Below are 24,845 nucleotides of genomic sequence, written 5' to 3'. Positions count from 1 at the left end.
CCAAACATTCCAATTAAAAAGATATGTAGTTAAGAAAATTTCTACCAAAGTATTAGTAACTTAATGGGTTGCCCCTTTTAGGAATATCTGAATTTTAAGTGGCGGCAAGGTTGGAGGTATGGACCAATAGAATGTTGGGCCTAGAGTCTCCCAATCTTGTGCTTTGGATTCCCCTTGTGATTTTATTTGAAATTTTATTGAATGTTTATATTTACTAAGCTTAATCCAGCTATAGACACTTAGTAGCTATATGATCCTGGGCAAGGCACTTAACTGGTGTCTGCCTCAGTTTCCTCATCTGTAAAATGGGGATACTGGTAGAACCCAGCTCTCAGGGTTGTTGAGAGGATCAAATGAAATACTTGTAAAGTACCTGGCACATAGCAGATGCTCGTCTCCTTTCTTCTTAAGAAAACCCAGGTGATAGGGCAACACCTAACTCAAAGAAATTTCATTAACAATGGAGTTCTGGATATGAGGAGGAAGTAGGTTTTTTTTTGGCAATTGAATGATTATTGTGCTGATCTTGTTCTCTATATACTGGATTATGGTCAGCATTTGATATCAATAAAAAGAAATGAGTAGTTCTCTCAATAATTGAGAGGGTATGGTATCAGGACAGACAGAATCAAAAACTGATGTCTACTTATAAGTGGATAATTTTTAAGAAGATTATATGATCTTAGAAACTGTTGTTCAGTCATTTTCAGTCATGTCTCTTTGTGATCTGTAATTTGCCATTTCTTTCTCCACCTTATTTTGCAGATGAGGAAACTGAGGCAAACAGGATGAAGTGACTTGTTCAGGGTCACAGAGCTAGCATGTTTCTGAGGTCATTTCTGAACTCAGGTTTTCCTGATTCCAGCCCTGGCATTCTACCCACTGTGCCACCTACCTGCCTGGTAGATTTTAGAAATTTTCATTATTTTACTAGAGTTCTTTCGGTATGCATTTAAAATTATTTCTTTGTTATGAACTTAATCAAGAAACAAACATTTCAGTCTACAAATAAGAATAAAAAGAATTTATGTGAAACTGTGAACTTCATTAAATATAGTATATAAATATAATATATATATTCACAGATATACATGTGCATATATACACACTATATAAACATACAAATATGTATTTGTATGCAAACAGGTTTCATAAATGTGTGTGTGTATATATATATATATATATATACATTTAGACATATGTAGATGTATGCATGAAATTCAAAATGGGGGTAACATAACTGCTATATTTGTATCTTCTTTTTCTCCTCTGAGTACTTTTTTCGGTACATATAGTTATGTATTTTTGGTGTTCTTTTTATTTTGTTTGGTCTTAGATCTCTCCATCACTTCTTACTAATCTTATCTCCAAACAGAAGCTGGTTTATCTCTTGTAACAGGTAAGTACAGTCAAGCAAAATTCATCAGCCATGTCTGAAAACCCATGTTTCACTTTGCAACTTTAGTCCATTGCTCCTTTGCCAAGGAATAAGCTTGTATTTTTCCTCAGAAGCAAAATCCATATTTTGATAGTCTAGACAGATCGGATATATGTGGGATGAATGGAAAAATTTATACCACTCTGAATAAATGAGTTTCTTTAAGAAAAAAAAAGAAAAAAAAAAAAAGAACACACAATCCAACCCACTGCTTGCTGGCTTGTCATTGCTTCCTCCCATTCAGAACAATGGAAAGACTTGCTTTGTTTTCTAAAACCTTAAAGCATATCAGTTAACCAGTTGTTCTGGATGTGGTTGTGCTGGGTTGTGTAGCACTCAGAAATGAACTAAGAAATTTTTTTTAAATGAATATGGGAGGAAATGACTTTAGTAAATGGCTACAAAAACATCAAGTGATTTAATTCATCTTTAACAATTCTGGATGATAGTAGCTATTGACAACCTATATGCCCTGTTCTCTTTTTCATATTTAAAAAAAAAAAAAAGGTGTTTTCTAAGATGGTATTTTTTTTTAACTTCGAGAATGAAAACATCTAATCATAGCTCACTCCCTACCTAACTGTGCTAGTCTCTGTAGACTGTACTCACCCCATTTTCTCACACAGATTTAATAACAAAAGCTGTATTCAAATATCCTGTTGCGAGGTCTTTCCCTCTTCTGAAAGAGGAAGCAGGGGATTATCTCAGGGTTTACCCTACTGCTTGAGAGAAAATTAGACATTTATAGAAAATGTGTGAATTCTCTTAAGTTGCCAGGATGTTGGAGAGCAGAACAAAACATGACTTGCTAAATATCATGCATTCTACTCTACAGAATAACTGACTGCTAAAACCATTCTCATCTCTGATTATGTTTTGTTATGATTTGTTCATAAAAGAATTCAAGACTTTTCAGCACCCCTGGTACCATGGAGAGGCTTATGATATAACAGACACTTGAATTGGTTAGCCCTGCTGCCAGGAAAGCAATGCTGGGGTGTAGAGAGCTTTAGAACCTGCGGGGGAAATCACAGGGAGATTCACCTGAACCAGCTTTTCCAGAAACAGACCAGGAAGTTATAGACACTAAGGCTTCTAACCAGTAAACAAAAGATTACTTCTTGATAGGCAATAGTGGGCTGCTGTGAACTCTTCAAAAGTGACTTAGCTTTTACCTCTAGCTCTGAAAAGCTGATGTGAAATGCAAGAAGCTCTCTTCAAAAGACAGAGGCATTGCAGTAGTTTGATAAGGTGGACAGATCACTGGTTTTAGAGTTGGTGGAGCCTGTCTTTGATGCTTGGAACCTCGGTGACTTTAGGAACTTAATCTCCTTGGATCTTGGTTTTCTCCTCTTTAAAATGAAAGCCTTGGACTAGATGGTTTCTGTGATCTGTTTGTCATTAGGGTGGTAGTGGTTTTCCTTCAGGGGGCTAGGCATAGTTGAGGTTTCAATAAAAATTACTTTGCTTTGCTTCTGAATCTGCAATTAATAGAATTATTTTACTATTTTCCAAATCTGCTGGAGCTACAATCCTCATTTACTGAGCAACTGGTAGTAGTGATGAGGTGCGAGAATCGAGGGTAAGAGGTCCCCTCTGGTCGATGTTGCAGATCCCCTGTGAAACAATTCGCAAACCCGAAGTCTGTGTGGCAAAAGGGAATTTATTTTCACTAAGAGGACAGCTTTCTTAGTGAACAAAGAATCCTGGCAGGATAGTTTTGCAGAGATGGGTTTGCACTGAGAAGAAAATATCTTCATCAGTGGGGCTTCCTGATTGGGGTTCAGAGTCCCTTTTATTTAGGCTTTTTCAGGTTTTTCCTGAGCTGGGAGCAGGAGGGACTCAACTCCAATTCAATAGAGGGTGGTGATTATGCCCCTGGCCAAGATCTCCAATTGAATGAGACCACTTAACTTGGGAAGGATGTTGTCTGGGAAAAGTATTTGAGGCTCAAGAACACCCTTCCCCCCAAAAAAGAGACAGTTTACATCATTTTTCCCCAAAAGATCACAGTTTATATCAGTAGCAGTAGGCTTTAGAAATGTATATTCCCAACCTGCAAATACATAGCAGTCTTGTTAGTGAAAAAAGTCATTGACATGAAGCTGTTAAATAACAATGCAAAAATTGCAAAAATTGCACATACTTCATGAAAGCCAAATAGGTATTTCAAGTAATTCAAAAGAAGGAATATTTTCAATATCAGGAAATTCTGCTCCCTGCAGCATGAGGATAGGCAACTTAGGTACTTTCAAGTAAAAATTCAACACCTCCAGTAAACAGACAGCAAAATTTTGAAACTGACTAGAATAAATTAATGTTGTTACTCCATCTAATTTTAGTCAAGTGCCTTTAGGCCAGGTACCCACTGGTCCCAAGTGCAGAGTCAACATATAAAGAAACTGAGCTTGGGAAATTGATGACGATGATGATGATGTATGATTGGTGATGGTAATGGATGGTTGGTGATGGTGGTGATAGATGATTGGTTGTGGTGATGGGTGATTGGTGGTGGTGGTGATGGATGACTGGTTTTATTGATTTGGGTTTTTTATATAACTTTCCTAAAGCAGAGAAAATTCAAGGAAATCCAAACCAAAAGAAACCTAGGTACATCTGAATTTAATCCTTTAGAAGTAAGGGCTGGAATTAGATCTGCTCAAGACAAGTGCTTCAGGTACCTTTGATTGATTTGGATTAATTTTTTTAATTAGGAAAAAACATCCTTTGAGATATGGCAGCTGAGGACACTCTGTGAAAAAGAAAAGGCAGAGTTGGGCCATAAGTGATTACATTTTTAGGGGAAGTAATTAATTCTCCTATTTACAATCCCTTTGCCTTCTATCCCATCCACTGCTTGAAATACCCATTCTCAGGAAGTTTTAGAATATTTGCATTGTATTTGCATTGACATTATATACTTCACAAACATCTTAGGGGACTTTCTAATAGTGATAGGACAACAGAGGTACCAGAGTAAAAGCGGTATTAAAGCCAGCAAGCCAAAAGGAGCCCTCACCCCTTTTTGTCTCTACTCTGAATCAGATTAAAATGTAGCTGGGAAATGTTTAACAGAATAAGTAAAAATACAATGCAGCATGGATAATATTAATTTGTGTTTTTCTAAGTCAATAGGCAGCCTGCAGAGATCCATTTCTCTTTGAGTACCCCCCCCCAGTATCTTTATTCAAAATGAGTTCCTCACCTCTGATATTTGATGCTGATTAGTCTGAAGGATCGCTTATATCAACTATCTCAATGAATCAGCTACTTCCTATGCAGAAGATAGTAGTGGTAGGTGGGAATTATCCATAGCTGTGATTCTCATCTGGAAGATGAACTCTCCATGATCTATTGCTTGAAAGTACAAGACTGTATCCTCCTCATGGAGTATGAGGCTCACAGTATGTTCCTTTAGTTTGTGTGATGCCCAATTTTTCAGACCCCCAGGTTCTTGATTTTGCCTGCTCCCAGGTGTTGCAGGAAAATGAGAGAGAGTCTCAGTGAGTTCAAGTGATAGGTGTCTGCTGCTGAATGACAGTATCACAATCCAGAGATTCCAGAGGTTAAAACTTAGGTTTTATTGTAGTTAGGCAAAGTTTCAAAACTCAGAAAAATAATTTCAAGTTTCTAACAAAGCTTATATAATTTTCAGTTATGTCAGAGACAGAAAATCATTTGTGATTCACACAGTGATCTTATATATACTCTTAGGCCATAAAAGTTAAACAGAATCATATACTTATTTATTCTCTAAGGAAACAGATTTTTAGAATCTATAGGTAAACTAAGGCACATTTCATATTAAATCCAAATCTGTAAAATTGAGAGTTTAAAATGACTAATCTAAAGGGGAGATTTACAGGCCACAAAGATAATCACAGGATTGGACCCAGTTGGGATCCTTCCATAAATAAAGCAAGTTAAATTACTTGGGGAAGCCTTGAGGTCTTTTTTGGCTTCTTATTTCAAGAATGTGTGAGGCCTTCACTAAATTTTAGCCTCTCAGGGGACAGGTTTCAGCCAGCTCACTTAATATTAACATCCCATGAGATGAGACAGACTTTTAGCCAGCCAAATCTCCTAAGAAAAATGGCCCTGAATCCCCCCCCCCAAAAAAAGACTAAGGAAATAAAAAAATTCTTAAGACTCAATTTCATTTTCTTTATCTGTAAAATGAGGTAGCTAGACTTCCAGTGTCCCCTCCTATTCTAAATCTATAATCCCATGATATTGATTCTTCTTTGTAGCTAATTTCTTTCCAAGGTTGGGTCATAAATCTAATCTGCAGCTTGTTCATTAATATGAAGAGGCAGCTGGGGGATTTGAAGACAAAGGGCTTAAAATTAGGCAGCCAAGTTCAAATGCAGTCTCATATGCTATGTGTGACCCTGAACTTTGCCTGTTTGTCTCAGTTTCCTCGATTGTTAAATAGGAATAATTGCACCCACCTCACAAAATTGTTTGAGAAGATCAAATGAGAAAATATTTGTAAAAGCATTTAGCACAGTGCCCAAAACAGAGTAGTCACTATACAAATTCTTTTTCTCTCCTTCCTCCCTAATAACCAGGCTGATAAGCTGAATCTTGATAATCGATTTCTTGCCTCTGGTCTCCAGATCTGAGTGTTTGGCTGTGGATCTCAGTCCTGCCCAACACTGCTTACACTGAGAGGTCTCAGCCTGGGCAGTGCCACTATGACTATTCCTCAGTCCCGAGAGGAACAAGACAGGTAATCAGTCAGAAGTGGAATGCCAACTTTCTATCTTCTGTTCCACTGATATTTGGGAGGAAGGGAAAGTCTAATGTAAGTAATTAAGTACTAGAAATATCCCCTTCCCACCTTTTCAACAACAGTGCAGCTAAGCATTCCCTCCAATTTAGATAATAATTTAAATAAACAGTGCCTATTTTAAAAGATAAATATTTCCTAGGAAAGTTAAGCCCATCAGGTTTTTTTTTTAACAGATGTATCAATTTAAAGGTGCTATCAATGAGGAACAGTATCAAAGATCCATCTCTTCCTTGCAATTTAGTTGCTTAGTGATCTTTCCTTAGAGATTTAAATGATTTGCAAAAAGGGTCACACAGACAATACAATTTGCCCCAGATGGGCAAATTTTCTTCCACATTCCAATAATGGATCCAGTAATAAGGCTCAGGAGATAGCAGCACCTACCTTGGAGGCAGGAGACCTTGAGTTAAAATATGGCCTCAGACACTTAGTAGCTGTGTTTTAGCAAGTCACTTACTCCTGTTTGCCTCAGTTTCTAAAGAGAAAGAGAATAGCTTTTTAAAAAAAAAATCATAACCACCCTACTTAGCCAACAAATCCTTGAGAAACATCTGCATAGTAAGATCAAGTAAGATCCAAGTAAGTCTGGATGGAAATCAAAGTTCTATTACAGATAATTATCTAAAATAGGGTTAGATATTCCAAAATCCTCTCTGGATTGACATGCAAATAGATTTGACCCAGAACAACAACAACATAATAGCTAGTATCTACTAAATGCCAGGTACTGGTCTGTAAAAACAATTTTTAATTTTAATTTTTAAAACTTTGAGTTCCAGATTCTCTGCTTTCCTTCTTTACCCAGGGTCATTGAGAAGGCAAGCAATTCAATATAGATTACACATGTGTAGTAATGTAAAACATTTCTATAATAATCATGTTGTGGGAAAATAACAACAACAGAAAAAAGCCTTAAGAAAAATAAAAAAGATAATAAAAAAGCATGTTTAAACCTATATTCAGACACCATCGGTTCTTTCTCTAGTTATGGATAGCATTTGTAATCAGAAGTCCTTCACAGTAGTCGTGGATCATTGCATTGATGAGAATAGCAAAGTCATTCACAGTTGATCATCACATTGCCGTTGCTTTGTATCCTGTATATTTCACTTTGCATGACTTCATGAAAGTTTTCTGAGTTTTTCTGAGAGCATCCTGCGCATCATTTCTTATGGCACAATAGTATTCCAACATAACATACCACAATTCATTCAGCCATTCCCCAGTTGATGGGCATCCCCTCAGTTTCCAATTCTTTGCTCTGAGAAAAGAGCTGTTATAAATATTTTCATATATAAAGATCCTATTCCTTTTTTTTCTTTCTTAAAAAAAATCTTTTGGGATATAGACCTAGTAGGGATATTATTATTAGGTTAGAGGATATGCATGGTTTTATAGCCCTTTAAAAGGCATAGTTCCAATTGCTTTACAGAATGATTGAGTGAGTTCACAACTCCACTAGTAGTGCATAGGTGGCTAATTTTTTCCCCACATCCTCTCCATTCTTTGTCATTTTCCTTTTCTGCCCCATTTCACTGATGAGAAACTGAGGCAGTCAGGAGTTACCTGCCTATTATTATCTTCGATTTTCATCCAGAAAAAAATTAGGCAGAGTTAAGTGACTTGGCCAAGATCACATATTTAGCAAATGTCCAAAATCAGGTAGGAAGTCAGGTTTTGCTGACTGTGGGCCCAGAGCTGGAGCCCTACCCAGCCAGCATTCTTTGTCAGGCCTGGCTGTCGGCAATTAAGCCTGATTGTGGTTGCTGTGATTTTGGTCAGCTGAGAAAGATCAGTTTGCCCGCCTAAGAAATCTTAGAGATGATTCAGTTTTTTATGATAATCACTGATTCCAGAAAAGAGCAAAGACTGAAATAGAGAAGGGCATGTAGGAAATGCCCCAGGAGGAATACAAAGGGAACTGGTGGGAAAGAAGGAAACAAAATAACGGTTGGAGGGAAAGGAGGGAAAACAAGGGAAAAGGAGGGAAGGCATCAGGAACAGCTACAGAAAGATAAAATCTTGAGGCAGCTGGTGGCTGAAGCCATGGGAAAAGATGCTGAACAGAAGAAATCTAGTGAGAAAACAAAGCTACTGGAGATAGCTCTTGGGCTCAGTGGATAAATCTCTTGGCCTGAAGACCTGAGTTTAAATCCTGATTAAGGGACTGAGCTAGTCACTTAATCTCTATTTACCTTAGTTTCCTAACTCATAAAATCGAGATAATAAAAGTACCTACCTCCAGGAGTTATGAGATCATAATTGTGAAGAGTCCAGGACATAATAAGCACTATATATTTTAAGTTAGCTGTCAATATTTGGACATCAGAAAACCTACTTCAAAGTAAAACCCTGTAGAGAGAATAATTCCTTCTGTTCAAATGTGCTGGGCAGCCGGGATCCATAGCATTTTGCACTGTCATGCCTCCTTGAGGGATGTTATAATTTTGTTGGAGTCATCCCCAGATTCCAGCACAGTGCTTTACACACAGTAGATGCTTATTGGGTTGGACTGGGCAAGATGAGAAAGAAAAAAAGAAATACCATGAAAATCTGAAGGTGATGGCGAAGTGGGAGTAGCAATATATCTATGGCTACAGAGCTGTCCATCTGTGCTGGTAAATGTTTAACAACCAGCTTGGGATGAGGGAAGAGGAGAAATGTACTAACAGATTAAGCATAATCTAACACCCTTCTATCGCTCTCTTAGATCTAAATGGGCAAAAAATATATTTATCAAGGCCTGATTTGTAGCATTTGCTCATTTCGAAGGCACTCATGAAACAATCTGGTCCAGTAATCTCAGTCAGTCAGCTATATATACCTGTTTGAAAAAGGGTACATCCATTGAGAAAATTCTGTTATGTTCTACTCTGAGACATAACTGGAGAAAGTAGTCCCTGAGTACTAAAGAATAGAGCAGACTCTGCAGTGAAAGTGAATGGGGAGGGGAGAGAACAGAAAGAGGCCAGTTTATCATGGCTTAAAACCATGTCTTAATCAACTGAACAAGCTTGGGCACTAGAGCAATAAAACTGGAATCACTGGTTCGGTACACTGAATTAACCAGAATAATGGTTTAAAAAGAGGAAAAAAACCCTATAGTAACAAATGAGGTAATATTGGTATTAGGCTAGGAATGATATAACCAAAGTGCATTTAGGTAGCTTAAGAAATTTGAGTTTGGGCTTGTGGAGGTGCAAAGGGTTGGCCAATGAATTAATTAGTGAAGAATGAGCCAAATGAGGGAATCCTCTTCTGGCCTGCCGAGAGTTCCAACTTTTCTTAGTAAATATTTCCTACAGATAATAAATACCATAGTAATAAGCAACAAGAGGAACATGCTTATTTACTACTAATGACTTATATGTGGTATAAGGTTATCTGATATTATCCTTCTTCTTTAACCTAGCTGCTTAATTTGAATTCAAGAAGGGAAAATATTACTAATGAATGGATGATTTTACCATGTTAATAGATCATTAGCAAAAAAATACAATTTTATTTGGTTGGCTAACCTCAATGAATTCTTTCCCCTCTTAGAAATCTGTTTTAGCTTGGCAGTGGTGGTGCATGTGCCTGTAATCTCTGCTCCTGGGGAAGCTGAGGCTGGTGAATTGCTCCTATTTTGGACATCTGAGCTGCAGGAGAGTTAAAAATGACCAAGTGATCACATTATATCCAGCACCAATATGATGAGCCCCAGGGAGCTAGGGGGGAGATAGGAGTAGGGGAGGGGAGATAAGATATACCAGACTCTGGGATCAGATCCATGAGCTGCTGCACTTTTAACTGTACAAAATAGGGAGATGCAAACTTGGCTAATCTATAGTCATTCATTTAGTAGACACCTAAAAAAAGGTACTAAGGATGTACAGAAAAGGTTAAAATTCCCCTACACTCAAGGAGTCCATATTCTATTGGGAGAGGCAAGGAGCAACCACATGGATGTATTAAGTTGTAAAGTAGATAGCCTCAGAATTAGGAAGACCTGTTTTTAAGCTCCCTCTTTGACACCTTAACTGTGTAATTCTGGAAAATCATGAAAGGCAAGATTATCCTGGAATAGATTTGCCTCAAAAGATCCATATTAGAATTCAGTTGTATCAGGTGAACTCTTCCTGTGTCTTGAAAATCTGGGTGAAAAAATATAAATATAACACCCCAACACTTCTATATCCAAAGGAGATATTTAAAGTAAACAGCATTTGTCTGCAACATTTAAAAAAATATGGGTTAGAAGAAAAGCAAACAAGCCAGATTTATAAGGACGTCAGGACTGGCTGTGAGGGCTGGGTCACTGGCATAGAAATGTTCATTTGGTTGGGTACCAGGTGAAGGCGATGGCTCGCACTTAGAAGCTGCAATGTATGAAACATGTGACTGGACGCTGGCCAGCAGGGGCCCCATCTCCAAGCATGCTCGGCGTGTAGGGCCCGCTGCCAAACCACATCAGGGCTTGGTGAACCTGCTTCAGGGCCCACGTGATGGAGGCCCCTGCCTCTTCCTCAGATATGCAGAGGTGTTCTGGGCGGCTTCCTGTCTACTTGCTGTGTGGTAACTGGCAGGTGAGCTGGAGCTAACTACATCCAAAACTATCCAGCCCGCTGCTGGCCAGCTCTGCCATGGGTCAGAGCGTTCCAGCTCAGGGGGTGACCCCATTTTCTGCACCTCTGGTGTCTCCTCTCAGAATAAGGAAGGAGTGAAATACTAAACAGACAGAAAAATATCAGCGCCCAGCATTGATGCCCTGCAGGCCCTGCCCCTCTAGGAAGCCCACGGCAATTTTCCTCCTCACATCCCTGGCTGCCAGGGAGAGACCAAGGTCAAGTGCATTCAGTTCCAGCTTAGCTGTCCTTTTGCTTCATTTCTTACTTAGCCTTGATCACAAATAGAGCATTGCCTTGGTCAAACTGAGACTAGTTAAAGACCCTAGCATAAAAAGGCTCCCCCTGCATCTCCAGTCTTCCTGATCTATATCTGGCCGCTGGGCCAGATGACTCTGGACCTTGCCCAGCCCTTCCTCCCTCAAATCCAATTCACTTGCATGTCACAGCATCCCCTCCCTTCTTTGAGAACAAAGGACAAAAAACATCAGCAAAAAGTGGCCCCTTAAAATGTTTTTTCTTTACCACTCAGTAAGCAGACAGGGAAAAATCACATCAAACATCCTTGGAAGGAGAGACTGCATCCTAGAAAAAGGCTCCCAAGCCCTAGCATATGTAGGCAGCAGGCAGACGGCACAGATGTTTGAAGGCACTGGCCTCTATTTACCATTCCTGTTATACACACTAATAAGTACCTATTTTCTGTGAGACTAGCAAAATTCGGGACCAACTCAATGAGCCGCAACTGTGTGTCTTACCTATGGAAAATGCAGCATGGTTGCACTGGCCCCTCTTCTCAGCTCTGTGCAGGAAGGGGGCAGTAAGGCTACAGCTGATCTATGCTCGCCACCTTTGCCAAGGGGGCAGCGCTGCCCACCCCATGTTTCATGCAATGATGAGGTTAGTGTGGTCGTGACCATCTACAGGCCTCTAGTTCCTGCCCAACAAAAGAACCTCATCTAGATTGGGAGCCTTATTTTCATCCGCCACCCACTACTCTCTCTATGGCTAACAGTTTCACACCATCTGTTTCTTTTCCTTTCCCCTTATTACTGAATCACTGGCCACATGCAAACCATCCCTCTCCATCTCCCTTTTTCTCAGCTTCTCAACCCTCCCCCTTCCAAGTCCCATTCAGAATCTTCCAAGTGCATCCACTGCATTCTGTGGAATTCCTGTTCCAAGCAAAGAAATTTCATCATGTCCCTTTTTTCTCTCACACTCCTACTGTCTACTAGCCCTCCCTAAAACCCCCACCCCATGTTCTTCCTTTCTACACTGATGATACCTTCTCTTCCTACCTTCCCCCAACACACTTCTTTGTTCTTTCTCTCTAACTTTATCTTCTCTGTCTTCCTTGCCCCTTCACCACCCATTGCATGACCTCTAACTGCCAGGGCACTCCCCCAAAGCTTGGCTCTAGGCTCCCTACTCTCTTCTCTTTGTACTCTCTCTTTTAGTAACCTCATCAGCTCCCATGGATTTAATTAATGCCTGTGTCAGTGACTCACAGATAGATATATCTAGCCCTGGTTTCTTCCCCAATCTTCAGTCCTACCTTGCCAATGGCCTAATGATGATATCAAACTGAGGTGTCCTGAAGACAGATCACACTCCACTGTCCAAATCAAACCTCATTTTTCTCCTCAAACCATCCCTCTCAAAAACATTCCTATTATTGTTGAAGAGCTGCCATTCTTCCAGGTTTCCAGGTCAGTAACTTCGTTGTTTTCCCTCATTCTGTATATCCCATCTATTCTCAAATCTTGTCATTTCTACATCCACATCTTCAGGTCTCCCTGATCTATGGCCCTGGATGCATCTTGTATGGACAAAGCTGTTTGAGTATCCCTAGTGCCTGTCACTTCAGTGCTTGCTGACCGTGGATTAAACTTCTCATGCAGCTGTCACTTTAGTTCATACCCTCATCTCTTCACCTAAAATATTGCAATCATCTCCTAAAAAGTCTACGTAACTCATGACTCTTCCCACTTCGTAGATCTTCCATACTACTATCAAAGTGATTTTCTTTAATCTATAGATGTGACAATTTCATTTCCTCCTCAATAAACTACAATGGCTTCCAATTGTTTATAGGATCAAAAATTAACTACTATTAGTTTTAAGAACCCTTCATTATTTTCCCCAACCTATTTCCTATTTATTCTCCCTCCCACAACCTGTGATCCAGTCAAATAAGCTTTTTTTCTGTTCCTCATGCACAATACTCCATCTTCTGTCTCCATGAATCTGTACTGGCCCTTCCACATACCTAGGATATACTTCCTCTGAACCCCACCTAAGAAAATCCCTCTTTTCCTCAAGATGAAACTTAAGGTCATTCTCTGTGTGAAGTCTTGAGTCCTCCAATCATCCTCTTTCCCTGTTATTATTGTCATTTTTTAGTTGTGTCTGATTCTATGTGCCTCATTTGGGGTTTTCTTGGCAAGGATACGGAAGAGGTTTGCCATTTCCTTATGAGGAAACCAAGGCAAATAGAGTAGAGTGACTTGCCCAGAATCACACACCTGGTGTCTGAAGTAGGATTTGAACTCATAAAGATGGGTCTTCCTGACTCCAGGCTCAATGTTCTATCTACTGCACTACTTAGCTGCCCTTCTTTCCCTTACTATACCATATTTACTAACTTGTATTTAGTCTTCTCTGTGTGTGTCTGGGTGGGGGTAGGAGATAGGAAGAGGGGTTAGAATGTGGATTCTTAATTTAAACAGAGTACAGATTGTTTCAGTCCTTATAAGTATCCCCAGGGCCTGGCACATAGTAGATACATTAAAATGCTTGTTGAGAGATTAATATCCCTTATTTTATTCTAACTGTTCACATAAGGGGGCATATACTCAATGAGTGAAATAGTAAATGGAATCACCTCCATCTTTCTGTCTCTCTCTCTCTTTCTGTGTGTGTATGTGTGTGTGTGTGTTTCTTTCTGTCTCTGTCTCTCTCCTGTCTTTCCATCTTTCTATATATTTTTCTATCTTTCTGTCTCTCTCTCCCCTGTCTCCATATTTCCATCTCGTTTTCTCTGTCTCTCCATCTCTCTCTTCCTCCCTTCAACCTTCTCCCCATTTCTACACACACACACACACACACACACACACACACACACACACACACACACACAATGTAACAATAATCTAATGCTAAGGTAACAATGGCTTAAACTACAATGATAACCATCATAGTGGAGGAAAGAAGATAAGGACAGAGAATCACAGATCTCAGGCTGAAAGGGAATTTAGAGGCCATCTGATCCAAATTCATTTTGTGATGGAAACTTCAAGACCAAGAGGTGCCTTGGTCAGGGTCACAAGGATCTAAATATTGGAGGATTGGAATCCAAGGCGAATGTTCTTTCCATTGTAGCATCCCATCAAGAGGACTAAGTGCATAGGGGGAAAGTCTCAAGATGGCATTAGAGTTTCACACTTGTGTAAATGAAATCTAACTCCAGGGCCTTCTTGTGGTGCAGAAGTGAACTTAGAAGGTTATACCCAAGACTTTAGCAGTTCCCACCAAGCTGGGAGACCCAACAACAGACACTGGGGTTATCATTCAGGAACCAGCTAGCTAAATTGGGTAGTGCTCATTGCTGCATGGGCTTCTAAGAATGATGGATTTCCCAATCAATTTGCATGAATTTTTAAAGCTCCTCTTAATTGTCACCTACTAAGTTGGTACTGCCTGTTCTATATATGGAGAGATTAATCTCCACAATGAAAGCTCAGACTTTGAAGTCATGTTTTGCTTCCTTTATAATCTCTGTTTGCTTCCATCTTGACTTAACTTTCCTAACTTTCCAAAATTCAACCCCCCTCCTCACCTGCCTAAACTTATTTCTCTCTGCTGCTCAATAAGCATCTTCTGCTTTAGTCAGGCCGGTGTCCTTATTGTCTTAAGGACATGTAATAGCTATTTTCTCTGTCCTAAAATACACTTCTCAAAGCAATATAAATTGTACCTATTCTTCATAACTAAGTACAATACCCTTTATGACTGCTTCAGCCCTTATGATTTTCCCTTTCCTGAAGTTTGGCAGCATTTGTAGTCTGTGCTGCACGATTTCAGAAGCTGCATGCTATCATGGAGAGAGTGGGAGTTCTGGGTTCAAATTCAGTTTCTATCACTTTCTCTGTGTGATGTGGACAAGTCAATTCATTTCTCTAAGCCTCAGACAACTCTAAGATGATCTACTAAAGTGGACCCTGGCTATATGAAAGGGAATTGCCCACCCTGAAAGATGCTTCCTTGACCCCTCCAACCATACATATTAGCACCAAATTCTATGCTATTATATTATTTGATTCAGTTTCATGTAGGTCAGTCTTATCTCCCCAACATTTTGCGGGCAGGCCCCCAAACCGAGACAAGAGCTCTCTATCTCTGGGCATGTTGCCTAATCTCACTCAGCCTGTTTCTTATCTGTAAAGTGGAAATAATACCTATAGCACTTACCTCATGGAGTATTTATGAAGTACAAATGAGATAATGTATGTAGTGTTTGACAAACCTTAAAGAGCTTTCATATTAGCCCATAGTACATCAGAATGCCAGCAGGAGACTACCATTTCCTTCTTAAATCTTCATCTTCAACAGTATCTAATGTCCTTCTGAACGTACCGTAGGTACTCAATCTGATTGATTTGTCCATCCCAATCTGGTTGCCTTTGCTTTTAAAAAGTTAAGATCTTGCCCAGCTGTTAAGTTTTTCATAGAAACCTCAACCATTAAGTTGAGATCTCAGACAACTGAGATTCTATTCCTTGCTGTCCTCACCTTGTTTTGTACTTAAAGAGTATCCATGATGTTTCCAAACTAGGACTTCAGTTATTCTACATTTCTAGTAGCCTACTGACAAGAGCCTGTAACATTAAAAGAAATATCCAAAACTCATGTCTTTTTTTTTGATGTGCAATGCTGTGGGAGGCAGTGACAACCTGAGAATTCGTTCTACCCTGTTTTTCTCTTTATTCCCATCTTTGTTTTAGATCATTTATTGCTGCCATTTGGAGAGAAATTCTATTCAGAGTCTTATGAATCATAGTCAGAGAATGTTACAATTGGAAAAACCTTCAGAGAAGTTATCCCAGTGTCTGACTTTACAAATGATGGAGCTTAGACCCACAGTGGTAAAAATGGTATGCCCATAGCTCCACAGCTGACGGGGCACAAATTTAAAAGCCTGATCTCTGGATGCCCAATCTGGGACTTTTTCTACCTTACCACATCAGTTTCTATCACTGAGCTAAGAACTCTGACTGCTTTGTCTTTACTAATTTTTTTAATTTTTTTTCTTTTTTTTACAGTTTTAATCCCCTTTTTATTACATAATTACATATTTTGGGACAAAACATTTCCATAATGTAGTATAATATAAAGGAAAAATTTTCTATATACAAAATGTCATTCCTTTCAATTGTGTAAATGTTTTTCCTACATACCTCTTTTTTTAATAAAGCTTTTTATTTTCAAAACATATGCACAGATAATTTTACAACATTGATCCTTGCATAGTCTTGTGTTTCAGATTTTCTCCTCCTTCTCCTCACCCCTTCCCCTAGATGGCAAACAACTCAATATATGTTAAACATGTTGAAATATACATTAAATCCAATATGTATAAACATATTTATACAATTCTCTTCCTGTACACTTCTTTAGTTCTTTACGGATATTTATAAAAAGAGAAGAAAAACAAATTGACCAAATAATTGTTTCCCCATTTTTTACCTCACTGGTTCATTTTATACACATACACACATATGTGTGTGTATATATATATATATATATATATATATATATATATATATATATATATATATATATATATATATATATATATGTATATATATATAAACATATATGTACATGAATATATATATACATATTTGCAAAATGAAGTGCAATATAAATATCAGTTAATACTAATATGATTAGTCTTAGTCTAATCAAAGTCTTAGTATAATTTAAAGCTTAGTCATTTTTATTCCTTAAAAACTAAACTAGACTTTTGAGAATGCCTTGCATTTTAAATAATAATAAAATCATAAAAGGGACTATCATAAATTTGAAAAGTCCCTAACAAAAACCATGTAACATGAAATGAAACGCAAAGTCATGATAAAGTAGCTAAAGAAAGATTTCACATTTCCTTAAGATAAAGAGGAAGATTTATAGCTATTCTTCAAGTACATGATAAAACAGGTCAGAAATGTATGGAGATACTTTTAGAACAAGACAATATCACTTCACTAGAGCAATAGTTAAGGCTGATAGCAGGTATACAGCTCTAGATTGGTTGAATGCAAATTCAATAGTTTTTGTCTAGATGGAGAGCTTCTAAACAACTGAGATCCAAGAATGGAACCAAAAATCCTTCAATGAATAACATCTGCATTGAACTTGGTCAGCAAGACTTCTGCAGGAAGCAGTGAACAAGTGATTTATTCATGCAGATTGGTTACAGAAACCAAAGGGTTTATGATGTTAATTCATGACCAGGTGACTGTTTCCAAAAAGCGCAGAAAAGCTATCCTTATGGAGTTCAAAGCTGGTAATTAATATAGAATATGTTAGAAAATAGAACCTACAAAAACATAACAAGTTATAAAAATTTATCACCCATTGAATGTCTGGAATGATGTGGCCCAGTAGTTAGAATTAATATATATTATATCATAATATATATTATATATTAGTATATTAATAATATATTATAATATAATAATATATTAATATATATCTGTACATGTACACACAATGTATGTGTGTATGTGTTTATACACATATTGATATATGTGTATGTATATATGTATATACATATATTATTAAATCAGAATTTACTCATGAGATATATAAATATAAATCTCATGAGATATAATTCTGATTTAATAATACAATATTTAATTGTATACCTATGTTAAACATATACCCATATATGCATATGTGTGTATATATAAAGATATACAAATGTATATGGAGATCATTAGATATATGGCACAGTGGACAGAATGCTGGATCTCTATTCAAGAAGATCTGTGTTCAAATCTAGTCTCAGACACTTACTAGCTGTGTGACCATGGGCAAGTCATTTTATTCGTTTGCTCAATTTTTCATCTATAAAATTGGGATAATAATAAGACTTACTTTCCAGAATTATTGTAAGGATTAGATGAGATAATAATTGTAAAACACTTAGTATAGGGCATATTGCATAGTAAGTGGTATATAAATGTTAGCTATTATTATTATTATTATTATTATTATCACTATTATGATGATTAGATGTCAATGGACTGATAAATCCATGCTATGAATACACACCTCAAAATATCCTAGAGAACTCATCCAATAGACTGTACTGAAATTGGACTATAATGACAGATGAAACAATCTGTTTACAGTCTCCCAGACATAATAATGATCCATGAAGACTTAAGAACAACATTTTAAATGGATGTTGGCATCTCATTTAAATATTCATTCTCTCCAAAAGTTACATGGAATGAAAAGCATTAGAAATATAAAGACTTCTTAATGGAAGAGATCAAAGTTATATGAGAACAGGATAAAATGCAGATCAACCCTATTGTGTCTGCTACTGGAGGTATGGCAGGATTGCTTTTTCTGTTCCTATAATCTGCCTCCATATCCATTCCTTGCTGCTGATGTAATAAATCTTATAATATGCATAAACTGGGTGGTATAAGAAAAAAAGCCAGAACTCTGGTCTCAGCCCTGTCATTGATCTCCTGCAAGTTCCTCCAACAATTTAGCTGACAAAGTATCTTAAGAGGACAGATTTATAGCTGCAAAGGACATCTAGAAACTGGATTAGATTATCTCTAAGGATTCTCCTAGTTCGTACATTAGAGTCTCTGAGAAACTGATAATTTCCCAAGAAAGCTGCAACTGAGACTGAATATTTTTAAGATGCCTTTTCTTAATTGGCAACCAATAACCACAATGGGATCTAAAGGCAGAAGGATGTTACAATGGATAGTGCCCCTGAGCACCATTTTTACCTCTGGGATGTTAAGATCCAAAAATGGTGGTTCTACTGTAAAACTGTAAAAATAGTTTGCTGAAATGGCTTTAGCAAATAATTTCCTTTTTTTCTATCTATAATCCTCTTTTCATTTTCATCTTTGAATGTACCTGGGATGACTTTGTTTAATTAGCTAGTTTGTCATGCTTTTTTAAAGCTGGTCTTACCTTCCATTGCTTCCATTTTATGAAATAATATTGCTATTGTCATCCATTGTCCTTCATTGTTATCTACAAATGGATTTATATTCCAAGTCAGCATTGATTTTGGTAGCCCTCTTTTTGCCTTTGGGCCAATAAATGTCACATATTTGTTGACTACTGTACTTTCTGGGCTCCTTTGGCCTCCTTGTTGTGGCAATTATTTTGCACTGCTTAAATTTCTGACTGAAATTATTACAGCACATATTAGTTTCAATTCTGTTGTCTATTTCCCATTTTTTACATTTAACTTTTTAAAAAAAATCAGAGTTCAATCATTTTAATTTCATTTTATATCTTTTTATTATCATTTTTAAAAACAAATTCTGAATTTATCTTTGATGATCTGAAGTTAACAGTTTTAACACAGGGATTGGGTGATTTCCACATAAATAACAAGTGTTTTCCTGTAGAAAGATAATTTATTTCATTTCTTATGGTGTTATTTAGTGCTTTTAAAAAGGAAGGCATTCAAGACATAAAGACATGAGACTCCTGTAAAAATTACAACTCTTTGTCTTCTTTCCTTTCTTCTTTCTACATATTTGTCCTTGCCCTTACCTTTTTCCACCTTTGTAATAAAGTCACAAAGTATACTGATTTCTTTTGGAATATCTTATCACATTCTTCTCAGAATTTCTCTTCCATTTTGTCTCCAGCACCCATTGTCTGTAGGTAAGCCACAACTATATTCACATGTATTCTTTCTGCAAATGCTTATCATGAGGACTGTGATATATGACCAAATGTCCCATAAAATAATGTCTGTTTATTCTGCAACATGTGATAAAATTCAGTCCATCAACTCCTTTCTATGGCATAGCTGTAAATCATCTTTCCCTTTAGCTTCAAATTCCCTTTTTCCCCTTCTGGTTTCATTTATAACCAGAATATAAAGATTGGTATGATTCAGCTCCTCCAACAATATGTTCCTTCAGTCATTGCATAAGAATCTCAGATCTAGGTTACTGAAGTTTGCTGATGGCCTAAATTTTGTGTGATTCTTGGAATTCCCTGCTCTGTTTCCTGCTCCTTTGCCACTGTTAGTGCAGAAAAGCAGAAGGGAGTCACACAGGACCAGGCGTCATCTTTTATTTATTCCTTGTTTCATGTGTTGCCAGGGACAACAATAGGCAAACCTGTATGATTCTGCTACCTCTGTTTCTTCTGCTTTTTTGTCTTCATCTTCTAATATACTTTTAGTCAATATCATCATTCATGTGTGTGTATATACACACATGTATACATGTATATATTTACATGTGTGTATATATGTATATATGCATGTGAGTGTATGCAATCAGAGTTGAGTGTCTTGCACAGGTTTACACAACTAATAAGTATTTAAGATCCAATTTGAAATCCGGTCCCCCTGACTCCAGTGCTCCATCCTCTGCATGACCTAGCTACTCCCACAAATAGTTTTGGTACTTCTTGATTTCATTCTGCATCATCTCATATAGGTCTTTCCACGTTTCCTGCTATGTTTCATGTTTACCATTTTAAACAGCGCTGCAATATTCTATTCCATGTGCCACAATTTGGACATTCTCCATTTGTTGAACAAAGAGGCCATCTCTGTCTTATTAAAAAGTGCACAATGAATATAACTGAATTCTTTTGATGACTTGGGAACATTTTGAACATCAATTACAGTGCTGTAAATACAGGTCTTGTAGCTGATTGAGGCCTCTGGTTTTCTCAACCCTACAATAACTGACTCCGAAACTAAAGTGCTTTTTGAATTTTTCTCGAAGTGTTTTTGGCTGTTCCCCCCCCCCCCCCCTCTCTCTCTCTCTCTCTCTCTCTCTCTCTCTCTCTCTCTCTCTCTCTCTCTCTCTCTCTCTCTCTCTCTCTCGTCAACAATAATGGTGTGCTTTTGAAAATCTTTCTGATTCTTAGTCTCTTGATCCGTTAAGTGGAATAATGATACTTGCACAGCTTACACTATTTATTTAGAAGATCAAATGAGACATTTGTAAAAATGTCATTTAAGGCCAAAAATGCTATATAAATGATTTGTTATCATTAACCACCAGGTGGCACTGATGGCCACTTGCTTGAGGGTCCCACACCAGCTTAGGTTCATACAAGTTAACCAACTTTGAAGTACTATACAAAGCTAGCTCTCCTTATTATTTGCACATTCAGTAAGTGCTCCGACTCTCTACCATTAGCTCTCCCTCTCACTATAGGAAGTACCATCTCTTCTAGGGATGAGTGGGTTGATGCATCTAAGCAAGCACCCACTGGCTAACCCCATCTCCTGAGATTCCCCACAGAACTTGCTCTATCCCAAGGGACATGCTGGAATCTTACTCTTATTCATTATTTCTTAATTCCTAAATGAAAAAGTTTGATAAAAAGGAGACAATGAATTATAATAAACAAACAAACAAAAAAACCTTCTGAGGTATTTAAATTTAAATTCTCCTAGACCCTGGAAATCCTCTCATTTAAAGGACTGAGCTAGACCTGGGTGTTCTCAGCAATGTACAAATTTAAATCCTCCCTTGAACAAGCAAGTGGGTGAAACAAAGCAGTTCCCACAGGGCCTGTGACTCATACTTCCCCCAGAATTGGTCATTAGGTACAACCCAGGACTTGAGGTCTTGGCTCACTGATGGCACAGGGGAATGGCATGTGGGAACCAAGGTGAACTGGAACTCAGGAGGGCTGCTGGCTTGTCTGGTAGCTGGCAGGAATGCACTGACCTCATCTGATACAGAGATCAGGGCTGGGGGAGTCTGTAGTGGAAGAGTGGAGGGGCCGCCATTGCCCTTGCCTTCCTTACCCTCGCTGATGCTTCTTTATCACCTCACTCCTCGATTCCAGTGGGCCTGCACTCAGGGAGAGCACACAGTGAGAGGGGTACGACTGTTATTCAGTGCATTTGCCTTGAGATCCCTTCATTCCAACTTGCTTCTGTGGGCATAAAACTCCGCAAGTCAAATTTATAAAAATATTGTAAAATGCAGACATCAATTAATTGCACCTGAGCAGAGGACTGAGCATTGCTCCTTGGAGTGAAACTTTCAAGTGTAGACTTTTTTGGCTGCTTTTTTCTTTCTAAAGTAATCCACATAGCTTGACATCTGAATTCCAGGTTTTTTAGGTCATATTCTGCATAGATCCTTGGCTGCCATCCCACCAACAGATATTACTTACTATACAAGATGTTAATAAATGCCTTCTACTTTAGAGATGTTTCCTGGGCTAGTGCCTAAGCTAACATTGAGGAGGGAGTATAATAATAAGTCCTTTAATTAAGTTCTGTTGGTTGCCTAGAATAAATAAGTGGGTAATGATCACTTTACTCACTACTTGAAATGCAATTTGCTACAGCTGATGAAAAAGCACAATAATATTCCAGTTCATTTGTCAGTTTTCTGCTATTTGTAAAACACACACACACACACACACACGCACACATGCACACATATATATGTTTGCCTATTTGAAAATGGTTTTAAGGTTAATAATAAGGTAGACTTTAAATTCAAAAGTCAAAAATCACATGACCTTGCCATAATGGTGCTGATTCCCCAAGGGATGCTGGAATTCTATGTATAGTGGGTTTGTTTTTAGTGTAGCATCAATAAGTAAATTTAAAAAGTACTTGATAACATGGAGACAATAAATTATGATAAATAAAAAAATTTATTAAGCCATTGCAAGCCCATCATTCTAAACTCTGGAAAAATCTCCCTTTTAAAGTACTGAGCTAGACCTGGAAGTTCTTGGTAATGTACAAATATAAGTCCTCCCTTGAACAAGCAAAGGGATGAAACAATATAGTTCACATGGGAAACATAGAAAGACCTATATGAGATGGTACAGAATGAAATCTGAAGCACCAGAAGAATATGTAAAAGGATAAATCAATCAAATAACCCTTTTGATTAAAATAATTAAAAAAATTCTTAGTGCATTTAAAGCTTTAAACAGACTTAAGATTTTTGGACTACCCTGTAAAGTAACAGGCAGTGCCTGAGTCCTACATCAAACCTGACTCCTGTTTAAGAAGCAAGGACCAGAATCCCTTGTGGAACATACTTTGTTCCGTCTACCTCCTGCCAGGTGGCAAACCTTCACAGCCGTACTTTTTAGGAAGGTGAGGGCGTTCTCTTCATTACAACACGAACAATGATCTCATTCTGGATACTTTTCATAAAGGATTTAGTGACATTTATGTAATGCAGGCATTTATACCTCCCTGGTTTCTGAGCCTCGCTATTTCCATCCCAAACCCCTTATTTTGAGAAAATTGGCATATGGATGGAGCATGACATAACACAGATTCACGTAACTCAGCCAACCCCACATAACCAAAGATTATAGCTGGAGATAAAAGAAAAACAAACACTTTTCATGTAATAACTATCCTGAAGGAATTTAAATGGTAAACCGAGTATGAATTCACAGGGCTTTTATTAGGCCATAGAACTGATCATACCTAAATAAAATATTTAAATTATGGGTTTTTAGAGTCAGCACTTAAATTTTAATCAAATCCTCATGCTACTTAATTTCTTTCTATTAATAATCATAATATGATATTCCCATGCAAGTATGCATAATACATCATGAAGAGTTGCTTCAGAGAAGCAAATTTAAGTTTTAAAAAACTAATTTCTGTTGGTTTGAAATATAAAATATAATGGCCATTGATGCTCCTGAGATTTTTATCATTTAAAGAATTATATACATATAAGGTTATTCCTTAATGGTGTGGGTCACTGACTTTAATGTGAACTTAAATGCATTTCAATTTAATAACAACACTTGCTTTTTAAGTCACAACTATGTCCATTGGGGTGGGGGGTTGGGCTTTTTTTTTAATTCACCAATTTGTGGCATGTTATATTTATTCCAGGACAGCCAAATGGCACCACAGTGCATAGAGTGCTGAACCTAGAGTTAAGTCATCTTCACGAGTTCAAATCTGGACTCTGACACTTAATAATTGTGGGACTCTGGGCAAATCATTTAACCCTCTTTGCCTCAGTTTCCTTATCTGTAAAATGAGCCCGAGAAAGGAATGGCAAACCACTCCATTATCTCAGCCAAGAAAATTCCAAAGGGGAAACAACTGAACAAGGAAAATGTCAACTGACTTGGCCATGATGGTCCAGATCTGTACAAGCATGGAAACTGGTCTTCTAGGAATACTTTTAGAGATCCTGGGGTCTAAAACTGGACAGGATCTTCAAGAAGATTCTTGATCAACTAAGTCTTAAAGACCTACTATGTGTCCTACCTTTTCTTTTTACAAATAAATGTAGAAACCAAGACCCATCGAGATTGAGTGACTTGTTCTAGCTCTAGGTATAAACAGTACCTATACATGAACCCAACTCCTGATGTTGAGAGGTCAGCTTCCTGACACCTTAGTGCTGCATCTGAGCAAGGCCAAATAGGGTCTTTTTCTAAATATCTGTATACTGAAACTAGGCTTGGTTTTATCCCAATCCAAAAAAGTAGATACTTATATCTGAATCTTTTTGAAGTGTTACAGTGTAATTAAAAAGTACTGTCTAGAGTTTATATTTGTGTTTATGTAACTCTACTGTCAAAATCAATCAATAGAGCTCTCTGAATTATTGACCCAATGACTGATGGAATAGACTGGGAAAATTACCTCTCAGGTTTTATACCATTAATTTATAATGCAATAACAAAATGGGCAACTAGGTAGTATAGTGGATAGAGTTCTGGGTCTGGAGTTAGGAATATTCCT

The 24,845-nt window shown here is 37.7% G+C and overlaps 1 protein-coding gene across 1 annotated transcript in view; it reads left to right on the top strand.

Annotated features, from left to right (window-relative positions):
* Positions 1–10,599: 10,599 nt before the first annotated feature.
* The window catches only part of C5H10orf67 (chromosome 5 C10orf67 homolog), a 113,153-nt gene continuing 98,907 nt past the window's right edge, over positions 10,600–24,845 (top strand). The window contains exons 1-4 of the mRNA XM_074269535.1: positions 10,600–10,790; positions 11,555–11,740; positions 17,314–17,411; positions 21,696–21,976. Of these exons, the coding sequence (XP_074125636.1) occupies positions 10,600–10,790; positions 11,555–11,740; positions 17,314–17,411; positions 21,696–21,976 (756 nt within the window). The remainder of the gene's footprint in view (positions 10,791–11,554; positions 11,741–17,313; positions 17,412–21,695; positions 21,977–24,845) is intronic.

The sequence above is a fragment of the Sminthopsis crassicaudata genome, chromosome 5 (genome assembly GCF_048593235.1).
Source record: "Sminthopsis crassicaudata isolate SCR6 chromosome 5, ASM4859323v1, whole genome shotgun sequence".
In the NCBI taxonomy this organism is placed as follows: Eukaryota; Metazoa; Chordata; class Mammalia; order Dasyuromorphia; family Dasyuridae; genus Sminthopsis; species Sminthopsis crassicaudata.
This window is presented reverse-complemented; position numbering and strand designations above follow the sequence as displayed.